At 63.8% G+C, this 22328-nt stretch overlaps 1 protein-coding gene across 2 annotated transcripts; it reads left to right on the top strand.

Moving 5' to 3' along the window:
* Nucleotides 1–6478: 6478 nt before the first annotated feature.
* On the top strand, nt 6479–22291 carry KIAA1522 (KIAA1522 ortholog). Of its 2 annotated transcripts, none has more exons than XM_050326256.1 (7): nt 6479–6679; nt 16070–16225; nt 16431–16486; nt 17649–17766; nt 18132–18248; nt 18369–21233; nt 21458–22291. In XM_050326256.1, exons 1-7 carry the CDS (start codon nt 6592–6594, stop codon nt 21478–21480), a joined length of 3423 nt encoding a protein of 1140 aa, XP_050182213.1. In that variant the 5' UTR covers nt 6479–6591; the 3' UTR covers nt 21481–22291. The 2 variants fall into 2 exon arrangements, with proteins under 2 accessions (XP_050182213.1, XP_050182214.1); XM_050326257.1 differs by lacking the exon at nt 6479–6679 and adding an exon at nt 14316–14658.
* Nucleotides 22292–22328: the final 37 nt, after the last annotated feature.

Here is a 22328-nt window from a genome sequence, read left to right as displayed (position 1 = left end):
TGCGGTGGAAGGTGCTCCAGGTACCCCTCTCTGTGCCACCCCAGGGCCATGTTCCAGGGGATCTGTGTGCTCAGCGATGGGGTGGTGGCGTGTCTGGTCATGCTCGTCTCCTCAGCGCGCTCAGTTTGCAGCGCTGGTGTCCCAGGAGGCAGCGATCACTGGAGGTATCACCCCAAAAATGCTCAGCCTCTCCCACCCCCTGCTAGTGGGGGCACCATCCCTGTCCTGCCGCTGCCCTCCCTGCAGGCACCTCTGGCAGGGACATCTCTGTGCTTTTGCCGAGGGAGAGGCCCCTTGTGCGGCACCCAAGTGCAGCAGGGTGCTGTCAGCTGGGACTTTCTTCCTCGATTTGCCCCAGGGAGCGAATTTCCAGGCATCCAAGACCGCATGCAGGCATGTTTCCTGCTTGGAGGAGCACACGGAGATCCGTGATAGGAGAGGAGTGGCTGTGGAAAGGCAGGAGGGTCCTGGGAAGAGGCTGAGCTCTTCCCTGAGCTGGTCCATCGGATCCTGCCGTGTGTGGACGCGGCTGCCACGGCCCAACGCTGAAACCTGAGCAGAAAAAATGAGATGTGCCGGAGCATGTGATGTTCCTGTTGGCGGTGCAGGAACGCCCCCAGCAGCTCTGCCAGCCCTATTTTTCCTTTTTTTTTTTTTTTTTTTTTTTTCCCGGAGTTGTAACATTCACCAGCTAATCCTCAAAATGCGGAGTCACTGCCCGTCAGGGTGGCAGCTCGGGGACCTGCAGCACATCCACCACGCTGTCCCTCACAGCACACCCTGCGGCTCGTGCCAGCCGTGGATCCGCCACCACGTTGTTCCGTTAGATATCCCTGTGTGATAAACTGTGATTTGCTATCCAGGAGAGCTGCCCTGAGCGCCCACAGTCCGTGCTGGTGTTGGAGGGTTCGTGCAGTGCCCCAGCCCGGGCTGCAGGACCCTTCCCCTCCAGGCTGTGCTTTGGGCATCCCACGGGGTGGGGGGTGCCGCCTTCCCCCTGGTCGCCGCTTGCTCCGCGGTGTTCCGGGGGAAGCAGCGCCGATTTGTAGCGCTTGCAGCTCGCAAGGCACGACTGAATCACCCTCCCTGTGCAATTCCAGTGTGGAGAGCACGCCAGGAACCCCTCCCTGCTCCGGTGCCTCCGGCCCTGCCGCGGCCGCCAGCGTCCTCGGGACACCGCCAGCACACGCCGGGGTTAGCAGTGTCCTTCCTTGGGAGATGGGGGATGACACTTCCACACTTCCCTGCATGGTGGGGGTCAGGAGGCTGCAGGGGGTGGTTTGGGCTGAGCCTTGGAGAGGGAAGGAGCGTCAGCTCCGGGTGCTTTCCGTGGGCGGATGTGGCTGCGGAGCCGAGTGAGGGAACCGGAGGCATCGGCTGCGCCACACGCGGCTCTGACCTGCCCGCAGGCTGCCTCGGCCTCGCTGCCCACATCACGAGCCTTCCTGCAGCACGACCAGCTGGGAGTTTTTCCAAACATCAGCCGGGAGCTGTGGGAGGGGGAGAGCTGCAGCAGGGCCCGGCAGGCTCTGGGTGCCCTCAGCTTTCCCCTGCGTCCGCGTGGTGCCGGGGGGTGGTTTGGATCTGGCCTGTGACCCGGTAGTTCCCCATCATCCCAGCTCTTCCCACAGGTGGATTTGGTCGTGGCGGGGGGGGCCAGGGCACGTCTGACCATCCCTGGTGTATCCCAGCAGTGGGGAGGGGGAGCAGGGTCTCAGGGTGGCTCAGAGGTGGGACAGAGTGTGCCCGTTCCGAGCTGGGTGCCAGTGAGGTCGGCATTGCTCAGCACTGAAATCACGGCCGCGGGAGGATGAGAGCATTTCCACTTGGGCTCAATCCCGTGGGTCTGGCTATCAGTGATCCCATCTCTGGCTGCCCAAACAGCTGAGCTGTGTGGAGGAAAGGCTCCCTAATCCCGCTCATGGGCGAGCGGCAGCCGCCTCTCCGGTGGGAACACCAGCGGCTCTGTGAGCGGGGGGATGGCTCCATCCCAGCTGGAAGCACATCCTCTCCTGCTTCCTGACTGGATGCTCTGCCCTGTTTGCATGAATGGGCCCTGCTGGCTGTAGCAGGGCACATTTTTATGCCAGTGCAACTTTTTGCCACAGGATAATTCCCTCTGGGAGCTGCAAGGCCCCATCCCGGGGTGTGCGGTGGGTGCCAGGATACCACCAGCCCTGGGCTGTTTTACCTGGACACAGCCTGCCTGCTCCGAGCACCTCCGTGGCCCCATCCCCGTGGTATCCCAGCACCTTGCCCTTCCAATCATGTTTATTTCCACAATAACTTTGGGAGGCAGAGGAGAGGTTAACCCCTGGGATAGGAACTGAGGCGGGGAGACCAGCTGGGCTGTACCAAGGGTCTAACACGGAGAAAGGAACTGGGGTGCTCAGCTATTCCCACTCCCTGTGCTCCCCAAGCTGGATTTCTGGGTGCAGAGGTGTAAACCCAGGTCTGGGATTAAGGAAGGGGTGGTGCTGGGGTCCTGCTGCCTGCACAGTGGTTTTAGTCTGTTTTTGGCCGCTGCTCTATCCGGCTTTCGCAACATTCTTCTTAATTCCTTGATGAAGTAAAGGAATCGATGTTCCAGAAATATTAAATTAGGGTCTGCTTTTTTTTTTTTTTTCTACTCCTTTTTGATGCCAGCTTAGTCCAGCAGCAACGATTTCCCGACTGGGGCAGGGGAATAGTGATGTTAAAAATAAAGCTTTCAATACTCACAGCTGCTTTGTAACAGCAGCAAGTGCTCATTGGAAGCAGGGCTTCGACGTGGGTGGGGTGAGTAGCGGGTGGAGGGACTGGGCTGGGGTGGGGATTGTGCTCCCTTTCTTCATGGAAAGGGTTGTTAAGTATTGTTAAGCATCCCTGGGGGTGTCCAAGGAATGATTGATGTGACACTCAGTGCTCTGGGCTGGGTGACAAGGTGGGCATCGGGCACAGGCTGGACTCGAGGGGCTGGGAGGTGTTTTCCAGCCTCAGTGACTCTGTGCTGGTGACACCACAGGGTGGTCAGGGTGCACATGAGCCCTCCAGGAAATCTGGGGCCGAGCTGTCCCTGTGTGTTGCTCTGATAACAACCAAGATGTGAGATCTCCCCAGACACTTATTTCCTCCGTCCCCTGCTGCCTCGTGGCACTTGGTTTGCTGTAAACACGGGGCCTGTGTTTAGTCCTGAGCTCCTCAGCTCAAAGGAGAGGGGAGAGCGTGGCTGCCCCCGCACCCCGGGACTGTTCCCATGCGTGTGTGGGAATGAGTTTGTTAATCTGCAGCAGGCAGAGAGTGACACTCCAGAAAAATGTGAGCAGCAGGAATCCCCTGGCTGGCCTGGCCTGGCACCAGCGAACAAAGAGAGGTGTGTCTGCAACCACAGCTATTCCACCTGGAGACAACTGGAAGAATTACTCTTGAGAGTAACGTTCCATAAGATCCGATAAAACTATTTCAGCGGAGTCGTATTTCTCTGTGGAGGGAAGGTCTGATTTCATAAGACAATATCATCATTGACTTGGGACTCCGGCAGCGATGGGAACATAAGCCGTTGGAAGGTGGAGAGCTGGGCAAGGATGAAGTGAAAAAGCGTTTCCCTGCCAGGCAGGAGCCGGAGCCTTGGGCTGCTCCCTGTGGCTCCCGCTGTGCGTGGATAAAATCCACCTCACCCCGAGCAGGGAGCTGGGCTCCCTCCACCCCTGCGGGCTGGAGCCGGACCTGTCATCGGCAGAGCCGGCCCGGACTCCGGCTCGAGCAGGAAATCGTTTGAAACCCTTCTGGTTATGTATTTCTGTTAATGATTGGGGATCTCAAGTGGGGTTTTTGTGTTACCTTTGCCTCGCTGAGCTTTACTTCCCCGTGAAGGGAACAAGGGCTGAATTCCTTTCTCGTTCAGGCAGCTCAGCTCCCACTCCGTGTTTGCTCGGAGATGGCGTCGGGTTTAGAAAACACCAGAAGGAAGGGATGAAACACCAGGAGGGATGGATAGAACTCCAGGAGGGAATGAATCCATCCCCTGTGCCAGCACAGAGGGGTCCCCAGGTCCGGACTGGCTGTTGTAACTGAGGGAGTGTGTGACTTTGGAGCGATCAGATGTGCTTGGAGCGGTCACACTGTGTGACCAGATCTGTATCTCAGCAGCAGCTTCTCCTCCCTCCCACTCCAGCTCTTATCAGAGTTCTCTCAGTGAATAAAACTGGGGATTTCTGGCCTGGAGAAGAGATTCTGCCTGGAGCCAGCATCTCTTGTTCTAGTTCCCCATTTTCACCACTCACTCCACAGCTGGGTGTGCTGGGGAAGCTGCGAGTTCTCCCCATCCTTCCCTTGCCCTTTGGGCTCTACTGAGGCTCTAACACAGAGCAAGGAGTTGGGGTGCTCAGTTATTCCCACTCCCAGGCTCCCTGAGCTGGATTTCTGGGCACAGTGATGCAAACCAGGGATGAAGGATGAGAGTGGGTTTTACAGGGGATTGTGTCCCAGAGTGGGGTGGGTCTGTGGGGATGCTGCAGCCCCGGTGCTGCTCTCAGCCCCCCCAAATTCAGCAGGGACTGAAACACAAGGCCCAGGAGGAGCTGAAGCTGGCGCTGGATTCCACGTGGCAGTGAGTTACCCCATCACAGTTGTTCCAGCTTGGAGAAGCCACTTGATATTTTTGGCACACGTGGGCTTTGCTGGGTTCCTGGGGCTCAGCTCCCTCTCAGAGCCCCCCCCGGGCGCATCCCAGGCTGTGGCTGGGGGCGGTGACGCTTCGGTGCTGGCGGTGGCTGTGTTTGCCTGGCAGGTGCTGGCACGGAGGGCGTCTGTTTTGGGAGTGGAGGGGGAAGTGTCTCCCTGTATCTGGGGCAGTCCAGGCTCTCTGTTTCTTCCAGGGAGAGAAGTAAAAGTGCTTTGCTGGGAGAGTTGTGCTATGTGGCTGCAGAAGAGCCCCCTGTCCCACCAGGCAGGGAGCTGAGCAGCACAGAGTGGGGCCACACATCCTGTTTTGGAGCTGCTGTGTGTGGGGATGGATGTCCAAGGGATGCCCAGGAGGTGCTGGGCACTGGGAGGAAGAGCCATCCCAGGCTGGAGATGCCCTGGGCTGACCTGACTCCAGCAGCCCAGGGAAAAATCATCTTCCTGTGGGCTGTGGCAGTTGTGACAGTGACCTTCTTTAATCCCATCTGCCCCAGGATGGGAAGGCTGACCCTTGAGCTGGGTACGGCCACTGATGGGAGACCAGGGAATAGTTTCCTGCTGGATCTCCCCCTTCCCTTACCAGCTCCAGCAGCAGACAGGGCAGCAAATCACAGGGACACTGGTACAGCCATGTCTCTGTAGCACAAGACTGTCCCTGCCCAGCTGAGCGTGCCCTGGGCACCCAACCAAGCTGGTGAGGAACTGAACCATCAATATTTCCATTGCGGAGGAGGAGACTGAAGTCCAAAGATTAATTCAGTGCCGATCACCTTGGGAGGTCAGGACAAAGCTGCTGGTTGATCTTTAATTTTTTCCTTTCTTTTTTTTCGCACCACCTCCCCAGTTTTGTGCCTTTCCCACAAAACCCTCCTTCCTATTTATCGCAGCCTTTGATGAATCACCTAAGGAACATAAACACTGCCAGCAGGAATTGCCCACCACTGCCTGCCTGGCTGACCCCTCCCTGCCCTCGCAGCGTTTAATGTTCTAATTAAAAATCAGGAGGGAAAAGCCGGGCTTCCGAGGGGGGCAGGCTGGCGTACGCCCTTGGGAAGGGGCCGTGGCAGGGCTTGTCCGGGCAGCTCTTGGAGCGGCAGTGCCTGCGCACGGAGCTGCTCGCCCCCGCCAGCCGTGACCGTCTCGCTGCCGGGGCTGGAGCGGGGAGAAGCCGAGGTGCACCCGGGGAGGGCACGGGAAGGTGCCGGCAGTGTGAGCCACGTCCTCGTGACTTGCCCCAGAGACAGGAGTGGCCGTGGGGAGGGCGGCGGGGGGTTAACACCCACCGGCGGGTGCGTGGGCGCTGGCATGTGGGTGCTCGCCCTGAGTTTGGGCAGCGGCCGGACCCAGCCCGTGCCCTCGGGCGCTCTGCCCCAGCCTTGGAAGTCCTGTTCTAGTCTTGGCCGCGCTGTGCCGGGCTCGGCTGGGGTGTCCCCATAGGGGTGGGACCCCCAAAACCCACGAGTGGGGGGTTGTAGCCGCGGTTGTTGGAGCTGTGCTCGGGGACAGCCAGGCGTGGTGGCGGCTCGGTGGAGCGTGGCAAAGTCCAGAAGAGAGGTGGGAGCGCGGCTGGAGGCGAGTGCCATGCCCGGCTACCCCGATGCTCAGCGATGTTTGCGGGGCGGGCTCTCCCTTTGCCCGCTCAGCCTCTGTGTATCACCCAGGCATCCCTGCCGGAGGGATAGGGCTGGGAGGGTGCTGTGGGATCTCCGACGGGTGATTCCGGCAGGCCCCTCCTCTCTCTGCCTGTACCATTGGCTCCGGCACAGCCGCCTGCGAGCGCTGAGCTCCGCCGGGGCCGGAGGGATGGGAGCCTTCGGCTGAGCGCCGTCGTCTGCCGGGGCCGCCCGGGCCACGCCGGAGCCCGCCCGGCTCCGCGATGTAGCACCGCGGTCCCCTCCACCCGCCCGCGGTGGAGGCGAGAGCGGCCTCATGGGCAACGCGCACCGCAAGAGGAGCCCGGCGGGCGCCAAGCCCGGCTCCTCCTGGCCCTTCGGCCGCACCGGGAAGCCGAGGGCAGGTAGGAGCCGTGGGGATGCCGGGGGAAGGGGCGCGGGGGGTCCCGGCTTGGTGACTTTCGGGAAAGTTCGCCACCTCGATGTGGGGGCTCGCCGGGACTCGGGGGGGCTGCGGGTGGAGGCGTCTCCCTGCCCTCCCTGTGCTGGGGGGGCAGGATCAGACCCCCCGACGCCAGTAACGGAGCTGGGGAGGACCCTCCGGCTGCAGGCAGGGGCTGTGCTGACACGCCGGGGACCGGCCAAGGGCTGGCCGGCGCTATCAGGACGGGATCAGCTGAATTAGTTACTGATTTGTTTTCCGCGTGGGATCCCAGCAGTTACAGCGGGGACCCAGCGCTGGCGGCGTCACCTTCCTCCCCAGCCCCCCTCCCATCCCCTGCCTCGGTTTCCTCCGCTGCGCCCTGGGGAGCACTGGGATGGATCTGGGAGTGTCTGCAGGGAGCACTGGGCTGCTCCCCCATGTTCGTCACCTCCCTGCGCGGGTCTGTCTGTCCGTCCACACACCGATCGCTCCGCTGCCTTGTGCTCTGGCTCCACGGATGCCGCTGGAAAGCCCAGGAGGAGGCGTGGGGCAGGGCGAGCGCTTTCCTGCAGGGAAGAGGAGTAGGGGAAAGAGTCCCACGCCAGTCTGGACCCACATTTGGAACCATCAGCCCCGTGGGGTGCCCGGTCCCAGTGAGCTCCCTCTGTGGTTCCTCCATCAGAACAGGGTGATTCCAACGGGGAAGGTCCCTTGCAGTAACATCGTCCCCATCCTGGGGTTTCTGATGCCCCACTGGTGTCACTAAACTGTCCCTGTGTTCCCAGCTCGGCCTGAGTCAAGGAGGAGATTTGACAGGCGTGTGGGCAGAGGGGGCTGGGGTTGTAGGAGTGGGGTTAGCAGGACAAAGAGGGGGTTACTGAGCAGTTTTCCCCTGCCATCCCTGCGGGATCCTGGCCCCGCCATCCCTCCTGCCCTCGCTCTGTTTCCCTCAGTCTTTACAGTGAGCAGCTGCCCAGGGGTGTGAACCGAGCTGTCCACAGGGTAAACAGGGTCTGGAATTAACTCCACAGGGTCCTGGGGAGTGCTACGCTGAGCAAAACTGTCCCAGAGAGGTGGGGGCTGGGGTGGGGACACCCTGCCCAGGGAGACGGGGCCAACAGCATCCACTGGGCACCTGGGGAAACTGAGGCAGGAGAGTCCATGGCTGTGCAGGGACCACAGGCTCTCCACTGTCCACCTCTCCTGCAGGCTGGCTGCAGACTCCTCTCTGCCACCGTCATCCTCTTGTGACCTCCATGCGGGAAGGGCTCAGTGCCACTGGACAGGGCCTGCTGCAGCCGCATCCCTGGCGTATCCTCACCTTTTCCATGTGGCATTCCCATCCAGGCCTCTGTCTCCTCTCCATCCCCTGCCAGCCTGGAATGCCCTTGCCAGTCCCTGAACCAGGACCGTGCCACCACTGCCCCTTCCCCGGGGCTGGCCGGGAGAAGCCCCTGCTCCGTTCTGGACGCCCCGAAACGGGCGGGATGTTGGGACCACGCGGCTCCCGGGAGTCGAGGGCTGGCGCTGGGGCCGAAGGCCGTGGGGTGGAAGGTGCTGAGAAAACATGGGGCGAGTTGTGTTTGTTCTCTGCGAGGGCTCCATGGCAACGGCGCGGCGGCCACAAAGCCAAAGAATTTGCATTGTGTCGCTTCAGCATTTCGGAGGGCGCAGCCGGGATCGCCGGCTGGGGGCAGGGTGTGCCGGCACCCGCCGGATGGGCCCCGCCGGCAGCCCCGTCTCGCCCTAGGAGACCCCCGGCACTGCTGGATTTTGGGCTGCAGGCAAATTGCATATGGCAGGCAACTGGACCAGCATCCCCCAGTTGCCGTCTGTTTAGTGATTGGAAGTGTAGGTTTGGCCCTGCTGTGCCCATCACTGGTCTATCAGGCCCGGGCTGGCATCAGCAGATGCCTTAGTGCTTGTGCCGTGTGTGGGGTGGTGTGGGCACATGGAGCCTTTGGATCCAGAGGAGATGGAGCAGCGATCCTCAGGGACAGGGTGGGTAGGCAGGTGCACGTCTGAGGGCTCTGGGATGGCTCTACCTTGGAGCAGCGATCCCCAGGGACAGGGTGGGCAGGCAGGAGCACTGCTAGGGGCTCCGGGATGGCTCTGCCTGCTGCTCCCTGCCTGAGCCTCCCCACTCAGCCCCACCAGTGCCAAACACACACACCCCGTCCCCATGCTGGAGCGGGGCCCAGCTTGCTCCAGGTGCATCCCTGGCCTCTCCTTCCCGGATTTGTCCCTGGCAGGAGCTGCCGGGGAAGGTCCTTGAGCAGCAGGGAGGCTGAAGCCTCTTATCACCTCCTTATCGGGACACCCCGCCGGGCCCTGCTGAGTCAGGGCGGAGGAACGTGGCTCTGGGCCAGGCTGTGCCCCGCGGAGTCAGCGGGGATGTGGCCAGCAGAGAGCTCTGGGTGTGGGGTCACCCAGCACCCGCCTTCCCACCCGTGGGCTCTGGGGTGGGTTGTAGTGTCAAATCATGGATTCGTGGAATGCTTCAGGTTGGAAGGGACCTTAAGGCTCCTCTCATTCCAACTCCTCCCACCATGAGCAGGAACACCTTTCACTACACCAGGTTGCTGCAAGCCCCATCCAACCTGGCCTTGAACACTTCCAGGGATGGGGCAGCCAAATGGCCCAGTGGGGGCAGGTTTGGGGGGCTGTGTGGCCGTGAGGTTTCCCAGCGGCAGCGCTGGAGCATCTCGGCAGCCCCAGCTCCTGCTGGGCAGCTCTGGGGTGGGCCGAGCAATTCTGGGCTCTTTCTCCTTCACAGCCACTCTCCGTGCCAGAGCCACGCTGGGCCGGCTCCGCAAACACCTGGAGGAGCGGAAAAGGGCAGGGGCCCAGCCCGGCGGGGGATACACCATGATTTACACAGGCGCTTTCTCCAGGCACACCGGCCGGCATCCTGCTGCCTGCAGGACATCTAAGCCCTTCCCAGTGTCCCCTCCTGCTCCTGGAGCAGGGGAGGAGGTGATCTGCAGGTGATCCAGGCAGGCAGCTGCTGCAGCGCTCGGCTCCGACAAGCCGTGCCGTGCCCGCTTGGCACATGCCCTGTCACCGAGGGGCAGGGATGGGACCTGCCCTTCGGCTGTGGGTTATCCCCCACCCTGTTTTGGTGGCAGCCCCGTTGCCACCTGACACTTTTTCTCCCATCTTCTGCCTGATCCCGCATTGCCGTGTCCATCCCAATCCCCGCTGGAGGATCAGCAGCTCCTCGGTGTTCCCGCGGGTGGGAGCGGGGTTGGGCGCTGCCCGCGGGACGGTGGATCCGTGCACGGAAAAACCTGCAACGTCTTGTCCTTAATCCGTCCTCCTCCTGGATTTGCTCCCTCACGGAGCCAAGTTCCTGCTGCGACAGGCAACGCCTGCCATGTGAGCAGCACCTGGGCACCCTGCAAACACGCCGGGCATGACGGCACGCGCCGTGGGACGCAGCCAGCCCCGGGCACCGCGGCGGGAACCGCGCAGGCGCCGCCGCCGCGTCCGTGGGAGGTGGAGGACATGGAGGGAGGGGGATCAGGGAGCGACAGAGCTCTGGACTTGGAGGGAGGAGGTGCTGGTGGCCTGTCCCTGGCCATACGTGCCACTGGTGGCCCCGTGTCACTTGCCAGGCTCTGCCTGTGGCCCTCTCCCGCCCCGTGCGCCCCATCTGGGATGTTCCCGCCCGGATCCGGCTCCTGGCCCGGGAAGGTTGTTATTTGCCTTCAAACCTGTTTGGTGGCTTCTCTCGGGAGGGGACGAGTGCGGGGTGGGGACGTGGTGGGATAGGCTGTTACTGGGGCTGGGAGTGAGGCACAGCTGGGCACTGGGGTGGTCCTGGCCCCCTCTGCAGCACTGCCACCCCCCCGGGCTGCTGACAGACCCCCACCCGGGGTCTGTGATAACACACGGAGGAGGAGACGCTGCGTGTCACTGCAGGGCCGGCTGTGGGGCAAGTGTGGGACAGCAGCGAGGTCAGGGCCTGTTGCACAACCCCGTGTGCTCCTGCCATGAGAGCAGCCGTGGCTGGAGGCGACTGGAGCCACAACTCTGCTCCGAGCAGGAGCTCCTTCGCCGGGGCCCGTTGGCTCACTGAGACAACACCGGCCAGTTTTCTGCACTGTGATTTAGAGGAAGAACAAACGATCCAAGTTTGTTTTCCCAGTTGAATTAATTTTAGTTCAGCCTCTGCGTGGGATCGTGTTTGAGAGCCGAGCCAGCAGCGCGGGTCGGGTGGTGTTTATTTGCGTGGTGGAGATGTTTTCCTGGCTGGAGCAGCAGCCCCCCGAGGGTGGCCGAGGGCAGGCTGGCAGTGGGAGGCTGCATGGCCAGAGCCACCGTAAATATTATTGTGCTCTTATCCTGCCTGGAGGGAGCACGGTCCTGTGGTGTGTCCCAGGGTGTGGATCCTGTGCAGACACAGGGATCTGCGGAAAAAGAGTGGCTGGGCTGGTTGTCTTCAGGGGTGCTGTGGCCCCCCCAGCCCCCCTCAGCAGCTCTGAAGGTTGGGGTGCAGAGGGAGAGAAGAACAGGATGGATTCCCTTCCAACTCGGAATATTCTGTGATTCTGTGATACTGGAGCAGAGTGTGGCAGGTTCCATGTCCTGATTGCTCCATGGGGCTCTCTGGGATGGGGTTCCTAGTGCACCCCATTAGTGTTATCCATACTCATGGCATCTGCAAGCAACTGGGGGGCAGAGCAGTCCCCAAAGCCTGGGCACACACCTGGATGCAGCGTGGTGGGAAGGAGCCCCAAAGGGGTGGGAGAGCACCAACCCCGTGGGGCAGGGGGCTTCCTGCTGCCCACTGCACTACTCTGGCTTCCACAAGAAGGGAGACAAAGGCTCCATCCCACTGAGCTGCAGGACACAGGCGGGCTCCCCTGGGGACCTCCCAGCCCCTTCCCGCCTGCCTGCCAGCTCCCCCCTCCTCCCCATTTTTCTCCGGTGAGTCAGTGGTGGTGAAGGGGCGGGCAGGGAGCTGCTGCCTGTTCCCTGCCTCCTGCTGCTGCCTGTTCCCTGCTTCCCTGCCTCCCGCCGCAGGACGCGCCGCCGCGCGGGGAGCAGGCAAGTCGAGGCAGTGCCAGAGATGGATGTTTGCAGCTGAGCCCGGCCAGACCTGCTTCCTACAGGAGGCACAGACCTGGCCAGGAGGGGGACAGGGGCTGGGATTTTCTCCTCTGGCTCTCCCCAGGTGAGGAGCAGCATCGTGGGAGCTGGGCTGGCACTGCGTCCCACTTGCAGCGTCGCTGGTCCAGGGATGAACAGCCCCGGCCGTGTTCCTGTGGGGTCTCAGCTCTGGTCTCTCCCTTGTGCAGCCCTTCCCATTCCCACCCCTGTGCCTCCAACCCTGCTCTGCCAGCACAGAGAGGAGCGGGAAGAGCTGAGGGTGAGGTGCCTGGGGTTCCCTGTCCCTTCCTATCACTGTGCCTTGCTGCAGGGATGCTTTGTTCCCTCCACACCGTCCCTGTCACAGGTAGCAGCAGATACCAGCTCCGAGTCAGGGAGACCATCCGTGAGAGGGTGCTGAGAACCCTCTGGCTCCTTCTCTGGGAGAATCCCACTGCCACATGTGGACGAGGCACGTGTGTCAGCTGAGCCCCGAGGGGATGGGGTGATCCAGGATGTATTGCAAGGAATGCACAAGCACAAGGGCTGGGACACCAACCCGACCGGGCGTGTTGCTGCCGGCACCAGCTGCAGCTGCAGCAGCTTCCCCAGCCCACCGAGACCTGCAGCCTCTGCCACAGGATCAGGGCTCTCTCCCTCCTGGATTCCCCCTCTTTTCATGTCCTGTTTGTGTCGGGTTTCACTGTGTGTTGACAGAGCCGGGGGTGAGGCCGGCTGGGTGAGGATGATGCGGTAGCGAAGGTCGCAGGGAGTGGGAGGGGAAGTGGAGGCTGCTCTTCGCACGCTGCCACGAGGCTCCTCCGTGACCAGGATAATCCCAGCTCTACCCTGGATTATCCTTTGGGAGATTGCAGGCAGCCATGCTGAGCTCTTCCTGTCCCGACTGCAGTGGTGTCACACTTGGGAGGGGGACGCGAGTGTTGTCAGTGAGGGATGTTCTCGAGGTCCTTTGTGTCCTCGTGGGCAACAGGCCACAAGAGGGAAGGTGGAGCAGGGACAGGGCATTTTCCAGCACCTGGGAATGTCCTCACAGCCCTGGGAGCAGCTTCCATGTGTGCTGCCACCGGCAGACCCACGGGGCTGAAACTCAGCTGTGCCTGGGCCCTGCACCAGCAGCACAGGAGGGACTGTCCACCTTCACTGCAGGGGCTCCCAGAGCTCCTGGTGCCATGAGGGGGCATCCCGAGTGCAGCCTGGTCCATGCAGGCAGAGATGGAGGGCTGGACCCTTCCCTGTGGATCCAGGAGCAGTGTCCCTCGGCTGCCACCAGCCGTGGCCCTGGCTGGGCTCGTGACGGGCTGCCCGAAGCGGAGAGGGCAGTGCTCAGCCCAGCACGTGGCTGCCGGCTTTGTGCTTCCTCAGCCCTTTAATTATGTCCCTTTTCCACTTGTGCTGTGGAAAGAGCCGGGGAGCGTCTGCCCGCGGCCCCCGGCACCTTCTGGGTGAGCGTGGGGGCAGCGGGGCCGATCCTGCCGGTGCTGGGGCAGGCGCTGGGGCAGGCACGGCTGGGGTGCTGCTGGGGTTGGGTGTTGTTGGCCACAGAGGAGTTCCAGGGAAGAAATCCTTGCTGAGCCCGGTGCTGCCTGGCTGGGAACACAAAGGTGCCCTTCACAAGGTCAAACTGTACCTTGGGCCGCACAGTCACTTCCTGGGGTCTGCTGGGACCCTGCGCTGGGTGACGCTGCTCTGTCTGCAGCCCAGGCCTCTGTCCTGACGGAGTAAACCCTGGGCACAGACTGTGGAGAGCTGGTAGGGCAAGGAATGGAGGGTTGGACACATCAGCTCCCAGCTGGCATGAGGACACAGCTGCCTGCTGGCCGGTGCTCTTCACCTTTTGGGACAAAATGCTTGTAAAGGAGGGGAACAGGGCTGATTCCCACGATGGCACAGGATTCCCTGGCTCCACTGCCACGGGGAGCATGGAGCAAATCTGTGGTGGGGACCATCAGTGCCAGGGCTGTGCCAGTGCTTGACTGCCTGGCATTTCTGCCCCTGCCTTATGTGCCCCCGTGCCAGCAGCTGGAGCTACTGGTTAGACTGGTCTGAGACCTGGTTCTCCCCCAGCGCTGCCAGCCCTTGTGACCATGACGTGTCCCTAAGGACAAACATCCTTTACCCCAGCATGGCTTGTGTCCCCCTGCTCTGGGCTGAGCTGTGCCAGGAGCTGGGGGGGCTGTGCTGGGCACCATGTCCCAGGGGGCACTGGGGATGGGCAAGGAAGGGGAATGCCAGCCCTGCTGTCTGTGCTGTGTCATATCCCAAGGGCTGGTGCTTGCCGGAGGAGAAACCTCCCAGTTCTTCCCAGCTGGCCACACTGTTGTGGAAACGAGCAACTGGTTTGCGTGGAGCAGGGTCCCGGGGGTCCCAGGGCTGCGAGAAGGGGAAATCGGGGAAATCCTGGCTGTGAGCCTGCAAGAGCAGATCCCTGTGGTCCGTGCCGTGCGTGGGAGGAGGCGGGAGAGCCGGGGGAGCGAGCGGGAGGCCAGAGGAGGGGCCCCCGCTCTCCTTCTCCCGTGACCGAGGAGCGCGGTGGGCGCAGCCGGGGCTGTCCCCTCCTGCCACCGCGCAGCCATCCCCAGGTCGGGCTTCCCCCGCTCAGAGGCAGCTGCACCGGAGGAGCCTCTTTGCCTGGCCGAGCATCCTCCCGCCGTGCGGATGAGGACGGAGGGAGGGAGGTGGGGACCGCCGGCATCCGCCTCGCCGGCCACAGCACAATAGGCTGAGCCTCTTTTTGGGGGCGGCGGAGCCCCCCTTCTCTGGGGTCCTGAACCCTCTCCCCGGCCACCATGGTGGTTTTCATGGGCAGGAACCTCTCCTCGCTTCTGGCTTTCTTCAAGAAGAAGGGTGAGTGAGCAGCTGGGAGGGAGGGAGGGAGGGAGCAGTGCCTTGTCCTTACACAACCCCTGCCCGCCAGGACCCCCGCTGGTCACCCGCAGCGGGCAGGGGGGCTGCCATCCCCGGGGGAGGGCAGGGAAGGTCACCCCAGCCCTGGCCTCGCCCGCCGGGAAGTTAATGGAATAAATCACAGCGCTCCTCTCTCCGCAAGGCAGCTCCGAGCGTGTTTGGGGGATTGTCAGGCGAGGGGCTGCTGACACTGGGGAGGGAAAGGGGTTTAGGAGCATGATGGTGGGGAGGCTGTGGGTGTCTTGTGTCTCCTGCAGGGACCCTGCAGCAGCACAGGGGACCCGTGTGGCCCCAGGCCCTGCCAGGCTGGCCGTGCCCCCGTGCCCGTGGGTGCTGGCGGAGGCAGGGGCCGGCATGGCGGCAGGGCGGGCGGCTCCATTGTTCCAGGCCTGCTCCTTTGTGTGCTGGATGGAGTCGGAGCACGGCTGCCTCACTGCCTGGCCGGGCTGACCATGAGGGGATGGGGGATGTGGGGAACACGGGGGATGAGGGGATGGGTGTGTGGCACCAGCGATGCTGAGCAGCAGATGCCCGTGGCCCCGGGGTGCTGCCGCCAGCCCCGACGGTTTCCTGTGCTCGCCCTTCCCTTCCTCAGCCTCGAATTGGGTGGGTTTTCTTCCCGGGCAGGAAGAGTTGGAGGCTTCACTCGGGCAGGAGCAGGCAGGGCTGTGCCTTGGCACCGCAGTACCCTGTCTGGGTGGTGCCAGGGCAGCCCCCCGTCGTGGGCACCCCAAGGTGCTGGTGATGGTTGTGGGGAGGGGGCTGTGAGATGGGGAGTGAGGGCTCTGTGCTGCCCCAGGCACGACAGATGGGGTGTCCAGCATGCTGGAGGGGCTTGGAGCAGGGATTTGGGTCCTGTGGGATCTCTGCAGCTGGTTGTGCCTCAGTTTCCCTTGTCTGTGCAGTTCCCAGCCATGGGATGGGCATGGGGTGAGCCCCTGCTCTGGGAGTGATGAGCAAGGCCTGGGAATGACGCAACGCTCCGAAGGGAAAGTCATCATCTTCCCATCCACATTTAATCCCCCCGTGCTGCCTTTCCTCTGCTCTGCTGGCCCCGGCCCCGCACAACTCCCTCCCTCATTCACCCCTAACGAAGGCGCTGGGGAGGAGGGTGGTCCCATACCCAGCACAGCTCCAGCCTGTGGGGGGAAAACCCATGGAGACAGCCTGGCTCCAGCGTATCGACCGGCCGGCCAGAGCCGGGGGATAGGATTTCTCCGTTTGGGGCTGGGCGGGGTAACGTCATCCCAGCATGGTTGTCATCGCCTGGCTGCATCCCTGTGGGTGAGGGTGCCTCAGTGGGAGCAGGGCTGTGCCCCCCAGCCTAACTGACCCCCCCTGTGCCCCGCAGGCGCTGCCAAGGGTGAGGGTGAGAAGCGGCTGAGTGTGCAGTACACGGCGGGCGAGGAATGCCCCGACAACGTCTTCTTCCCCAGCACGCGGCCCCCGCACCTGGAGGAGCTGCACAACCAGGCTCAGCAGGGGCTGAAGTCCCTGCAGCACCAAGGTGGGTGTTCCCAGCCCTGGGGACACGGCGGAAGGGCAGCTGGCTGGCCCCAGCTCCTGGCTGGCCGGGCTGTGTGGGCGGCGCGATGGGACTGACCGGAGTCCAGCGGTGGCTGGGGGTGTGCAGGGGGCACTGCCAGCTCGGCAGCTGCTTCCCTGCCTGGGGGCTCTCCCGGGGGGATTTACCTCCTGCCTTCCCTCCACAGAGAAGCAGAAGCAGACCAAAAGTGCCTGGGACCACGGGGACACCAGCAGCCTCCAGGTGAGCCCCTGCCGAGGAGCCCTCTCTGCCTTGTGGTGCTCTTGGGGGTGTCTCGGGGGTGAGGGGACACAGGGTGGCTCCTGCGTCCCCCCAGGTGGTGCTTGGGGTCAGACAGGGAACCAGCCAAGGTGGCAGGACCATGTCCAGGGGGGTTGTTGGGCGGGAAGGGGCTGTGTGTCCCTTGTGTCGTCCCCTGTGTGTCCCTTTACCCCATAATGAGCCACTGTCCCTGTCCTTGGCCTCACACATTCTACCCTGTGGGGCTCTGCTGGGGACCCCCACCTTTTCTGCATCCCTCCATCCCCCTGTTCCTGTCCCACTGGTGTCCTCTGGCAGCCCTGACCAAGGTGGAGGGACAGAATGGCACGATAGGGACCATTGGCCATATCCAGCCCAGTGTCTGTGCCCCTCCCCAGCTGCTGACGAGGAGAAACTCCACTCCCTTGGCCGAGCTGGGCTTTGGTGTGTCCCTGGGCTCTGACCCCGCTGCCAGTGCCTCACCCGCCCGTGTTTGCTCAAGCCACTGCCTCCCACTGGCTCTTGTCCCCCTTAACCCTTTGGAAGCAGGGTCTGGAAACTGGAGTGGGCGGAGCCAGCGGAGCAGTGAGGTGGAGGGGTCAGGATGTGTCTCATCCCGACCTCCACCTGTGCCAAGGGATGGTTTGGAGGGGTGGGAGCACTGGAAGCTGTGCCTGACATGGGGCTGTGCCACTGGCCTTGCCCATGGTGGCACACGAGTGCCGGGGGTCCCCAGCCTGACTGCATCCCTGCCTGCCTGTCCCTGTCCCACACCCCTCTCCCAGCCATGGCAGCCCTCCAGCCCTGGGATCCGAGTCCAGCCGGGCTGGGAACAGCCATGGGGCCAATTTTGGCACGGCACAGCGGCGGGGCCGGCAGTACCTTCAGGTGCTCTCAGACCCCGGCTGTCCTGCTCTCCGGGGGGCTGTGAGGCCACGCAGGGTCCCAGGGGCTGCTCCCAGCCCTGCTCCTGGTGGGAGGACTCTGGATGCCGGCACGGCTGACTCAGCCTTTGGCCCTGGGAAAAGCTTTTGTCTGGGCTGTGGAGTCAGTTTGCGGCAGGGAAGGGGCCTGGCCGGGGCTGGGGCAGCTCCGTCCCCCCTGCCCGGGGTCCACTGAGCCCACTGTCCCCCTGTCCCCGCAGTCCTGCGTGTCCTCGGAGGATGACAGTGTGTCATTCCGGAGCCGGACGGCCTCCTGTGCCACGGACAGCACCTCTGAGGATGCCCTTTCCATCCGCTCTGAGATGATCCAGCGGAAAGGTACCCGGCCGGGGGGCTGTGGGACAGGGGGGGCACCAGCCAAGGGGATGCGAGGGGGGTCGGAGCTCACGGCAGGAAAGATGGGCACTGCCTTGGTGTGGCCACGAGCCAGAGCAGGGATTTGGGGGCCCTTGGGAGAGAGAGATGAGAGCAACTCTGGCTGAGTCAGAGCATTGGGGCTGGGCGAGGGGGATGGACAGACAGACACCGTCTCCTCCCTGTTGCTGGTGCCTCTCCAGGCTGTTCTGTGCCTGAGTTGGGCTTGTACCAGAACATCTCTGTCAGTGAGGGTGTGCTGGGGACACTGGGGACATCCTGGACAGGGCCCCCCTCTCACCTGCTGGACCCACTCACACCTCTTGTAGGTTCCACCTTCCGACCGCATGACTCCTTTCCCAAATCCTCGGAGAGAGCTGGCAAGAAGAGGAAGGACAGGAGGACGACGGTGCTGGGCATCCCCCAGCATGTCCATAAGGAGCTGGGTAAGCGTGGGGGGTAGAGGGTTGATTGTTAAGGTCTGCTCTTGTTTCCCAAGCTCCGTTTGCCTTGGCTTGGAGCGTCTGCCTTGGGATTGCGCTGAGGTCACCTCTCCCTGCTCCCAGGTCTCAAGAACAGCCACGAAGCCAAGGGCCACCCCGGGGCTGATGGGCGAGGGCCGGCGGGGCGCGGGGGCAGCCAGGCAGCGCAGCCCCTGCTGAACGGCGGGCAGGTCCCGGGCGACGCCGTCCGCATCCCCACCATCGACGGGAAGCTGCAGCCTCTGGCCGTGCCCGGCGGCGCCCGCGTCTGCCTGGGAGCCTTGGAGGAGGCGGACGCGGCCCTGCAGAAGCACATCAACAGGGTTTACTACGACGACACCTTGGTGGGGAGGAAAACGGCAGCCAAGCTGTCGCCCATGGTGAGGCCGAAGTCGCTGGCCGTGCCGGGCATGACCACCTACGCCAACCACCCGGAGGCGGTGATAGGCCCCGTCATGTCCATCTCGCCCCAGGGCACTTACATGTCCAAGATCATCCCCAACGCCATCCTGCCGCCCATGGTGGACGTGGTGGCCCTGACGCGGAGCAGCGTGCGGACGCTGAGCCGCTGCAGCCTCGTGTCATCCAGCCCGGCCTCGGTGCGATCCCTCTCCCGCTTCTCCGAGCGCAGCGCCCGCAGCCGCGAGCCCTCCTCCTCCAGCGACAACTGGAGCCACTCGCAGTCCACGGAGACCATCGTGTCCAACAGCTCCACCATCTCCTCCCAGGGCGGCTGCGACCACCGGCAGCCCGAGGCGGGGCCGCACAGCGAGGTGGACGCCGCGGCTCGCTCCGACACCGACCAAATCAGCGTCTACAGCTCCGCCAGCTTCGCCAGCTCCTGCTCCAAGCCCCCTGCCGGCCTCACACCCGGGGCCTCGCTGGCCGTGGGGAGCAGCAGCGGCCGGGTGTCCCCCACCTACAGCACGAGCAGCCAGGCAGATGGCTCGGACACGGGCAGCCTGGCCAGCGAGCGCTCCTCCGCCCGCAGCGTCTCCCTCAGGAAGATGAAGAAGCCCCCGGCCCCCCCTCGCAGGACCTACTCGCTGCACCAAAAGGATGATGGGGAGCCCAAGGTGCTGGGGCTGCCCCCCAAGCCCGACCGGCGGCCCCAGCGGGAGAGCAGCACGCCCTGGTCCCCGCGGCCCGAGCCCTTCAGCCCCACAGCCGAGGATGAGGTGTTCTCCCCGTCGTCGCTGAGCGAGACCAGCAGCCTCCGCTCCGAGAGCCTGGCCGGGGCCAGCTCCCCCGAGGCCTCGCGGGGCCGCCCCGGCGTGACCGTGGTGCTGAGGGAGCCCCAAGCTCAGCCCAAGTGGAGCTGCCCGGATGGGTCTGACCGCACCATGTCCCCCTCCAGCGGCTACTCCAGCCAGAGCGGGACACCCACACTGCCCACCAAGGGGCTGGGACCCCTGTCTGTGTCCCCGGGCAAGTCTCAGCCCCAGAAGCCGGACCGGGTCTGCTCCTTGCAGTCACCTGCGCTCTCCGTGTCCTCCTCCCTCACCTCCATCTCCTCCTCGGCCTCGGACCCGACACCCCCCGAGGTGCTGACTGGCCGCTCGGACCGGTTCATCATCCCACCGCACCCCAAGGTTCCCGCTCCCTTCTCCCTGCCCCCCACCAAGCCCCAACAGCCCCCGGCCCCCACCGGCCCCCTCCTGCCCTCGCCAGACCCTCCAGCGCCCAGCACTGCCTGCCAGGAGCCCGGGGCCAAGCCCAGCGGCAAATCTCCACCTCCATCGCCGCCTCCTGCCTACCACCCGCCTCCCCCGCCAGCCAAGAAGGCGGAGGGGAGCCCCCAGACCACCGGGGAGCCCCCTGCCGACACCGCCTGGCCCCCACCACCACCGCCAGCCCCCGAGGAACACGACCTGTCCATGGCAGACTTCCCCCCGCCAGATGAGTCCTATCTCTCCAGCCTGCCCGATGCCACCTCGGCTCCGGCGGACGGGCAGAAAGCGACACCGGGCCCGGCGGCTGCGTCTTCACCATCCTCAGCCGCTGCCTCCTCGTGCAGCCAACAGCAAGTCCCACCGGCCGGGGCACCGCAGCCCCCGTGTCCCGCCGAGCCCCTTCCCGAGGCCGTTGTGCCGCCACCGCCACCCCTCCCGCCGCCTTCGGCACTGGCTCTGCCACCCCAAATCAGCCTTAAGAAGGCGGCCAACGGCCCGCGGGCGGATGCCAGGAAGGAGCCGGTGTCGCGGAGCAAGAGCGGCCCCGTGCCCAAGGAGGACGCCAGCCTGCCCATCGTGACGCCCTCGCTGCTGCAGATGGTGCGGCTGCGCTCCGTCAGCGTGGAGCCGCCGGCCGCGGCCGAGGAGCGCCCGGCCCCGCAGAAGCCCGTCCGCCGGTCCCTGTCCACGCGGCAGCCCCCTCCCGCCAAAGACACGGTGCCTTCCAACCCGCTCCACCACGCCGTGCACCTCAGGGCGGCCGCCTTGGCCGCCGCCGAGGCCGCGGAGAAGCCGCCGGGCGGCCGAGAGGCCCAGGCTGGGGGGACCCCCGAGGACGGGCAGCTCTCCCCCAGGAACAAGTCTCCGGCCTCCACCGCCAGCTTCATCTTCGCCAAGAGCTCCAGGAAGCCGGTGATCGAGACGGCCTCGTCCCCCGAGGCACAGGCCGACCTGAAGAGGAACTTGGTGGCCGAGCTGATGAATTTCTCGGGGCAGCGCTCGGCGGCTCCCGCCCCGCAGGGCCCTGGCAAGGCACAAGCCCACCGAAAACCCGGCAAAGTCCCCCCTCCGGTAGCCAAGAAGCCTTCGCTGGGCCCAGGGCTGGCTCCTGCCCTGCTGAGCCCAAAGGCAGCGGGGGCAGAGGCACTGGGCTCCCCGGTGCCCGACGGGAACGCCACGGCGGTGCCGGCGGACGAGAGCAGGACTAAGAGCGAGCTGGTGGGGACAGAGGGCAGGGACACCACGGAGCCACCAGCTCAGAGCCTCCCTGCACAAGGTACGTGGGGTGGGAGCCCGGCTCAGCCCTGCTGGGGGAATTCCGCTGCTGTAGGTGCTCAGGATCCCGAGCTGTACGTTCCCAAGCTGTACATTCCTGAGCTATGGGCTCCCAGTGCGGCAGCCGGGCTGGGGGGTGGCACTGGGACAGCAGGGAGAGCCTGGGAGGGCTGTGGGAAGGAGGGATTCAGGGTGTCTGACGGGCTCTTCCCTCCTGCCTTGCAGACAGACGAGGAGAGACGGCCTGAAGGACGATGCTGCAGGACTGGTGCCCCCACGGACAGGAATCCAAATCTCTCAGGGACCTGGGCAGGTCAACGGACGAGTGTGGAACTGGCAACTAACTTAATACAGGAAGCAAACAGCCTTAGCCTCCACGGCCTTGATGATATTTATGCAAAAATGGTGTTGGTTTCACTTTCCTAAGTACTACAGCTTTATTTTGCTTTTTTTTTTTTTTTTTTTTACTGGACTCGAGGCCTGTGCCCAGAGCCAGCACCTCCTCCCCGCCGAGCTGCTGCTTGGTCTGGGCATGCGGAGCCGAGAGGAGTTTGGGGACCGAAGACACGAGAGATGGGACCACCCTGCTCCAGGCCTGCGAGGAATTGAAGCACTTTGGACAAGGGAATGGGAAGGCTTTGGCCACGGCAGTGCCTGGGGGGATGCAAACAGGAGCAGGACGGGATGGAGGCGCTGGTTGGGAGGGACCAGGGCTTTGTCCCCTGATGGAGAGGTGAGGGGCTCGTGGCCACTCGCCACTGCCCACCCCAGCCATCCTGCAGCCACGCTGGCCACAGGGTGAGGGGGAGCCTGGCTGCCCCTTGGGCTGCTCTTCAGGCCCTGGGCTCTGGGGTGGAGCCTCGATTCTTTCTGTAAACTCGGGTCACATTTTGATTTCTTTGATTGTAAAAAAACCAAACAAAAAAAAAAACAAAAACAAACCCCAACCAACCAACAACGAACCAACAAACCCAACCAAACCAAACCAAACCAAAAGCGACCGACCCTCTGCCGCCGAGTAGCTGCTCAGAGCTCTGTACCTGGCTGGTAAAAATGATGACCGAAGCTCGTTGCCTCCTGTGATTCCTGGATTATG

This window comes from Myiozetetes cayanensis, unplaced genomic scaffold (genome assembly GCF_022539395.1).
Source record: "Myiozetetes cayanensis isolate MyiCay16 unplaced genomic scaffold, myiCay2020 scf31, whole genome shotgun sequence".
NCBI lineage: Eukaryota > Metazoa > Chordata > Aves > Passeriformes > Tyrannidae > Myiozetetes > Myiozetetes cayanensis.
This window is presented reverse-complemented; position numbering and strand designations above follow the sequence as displayed.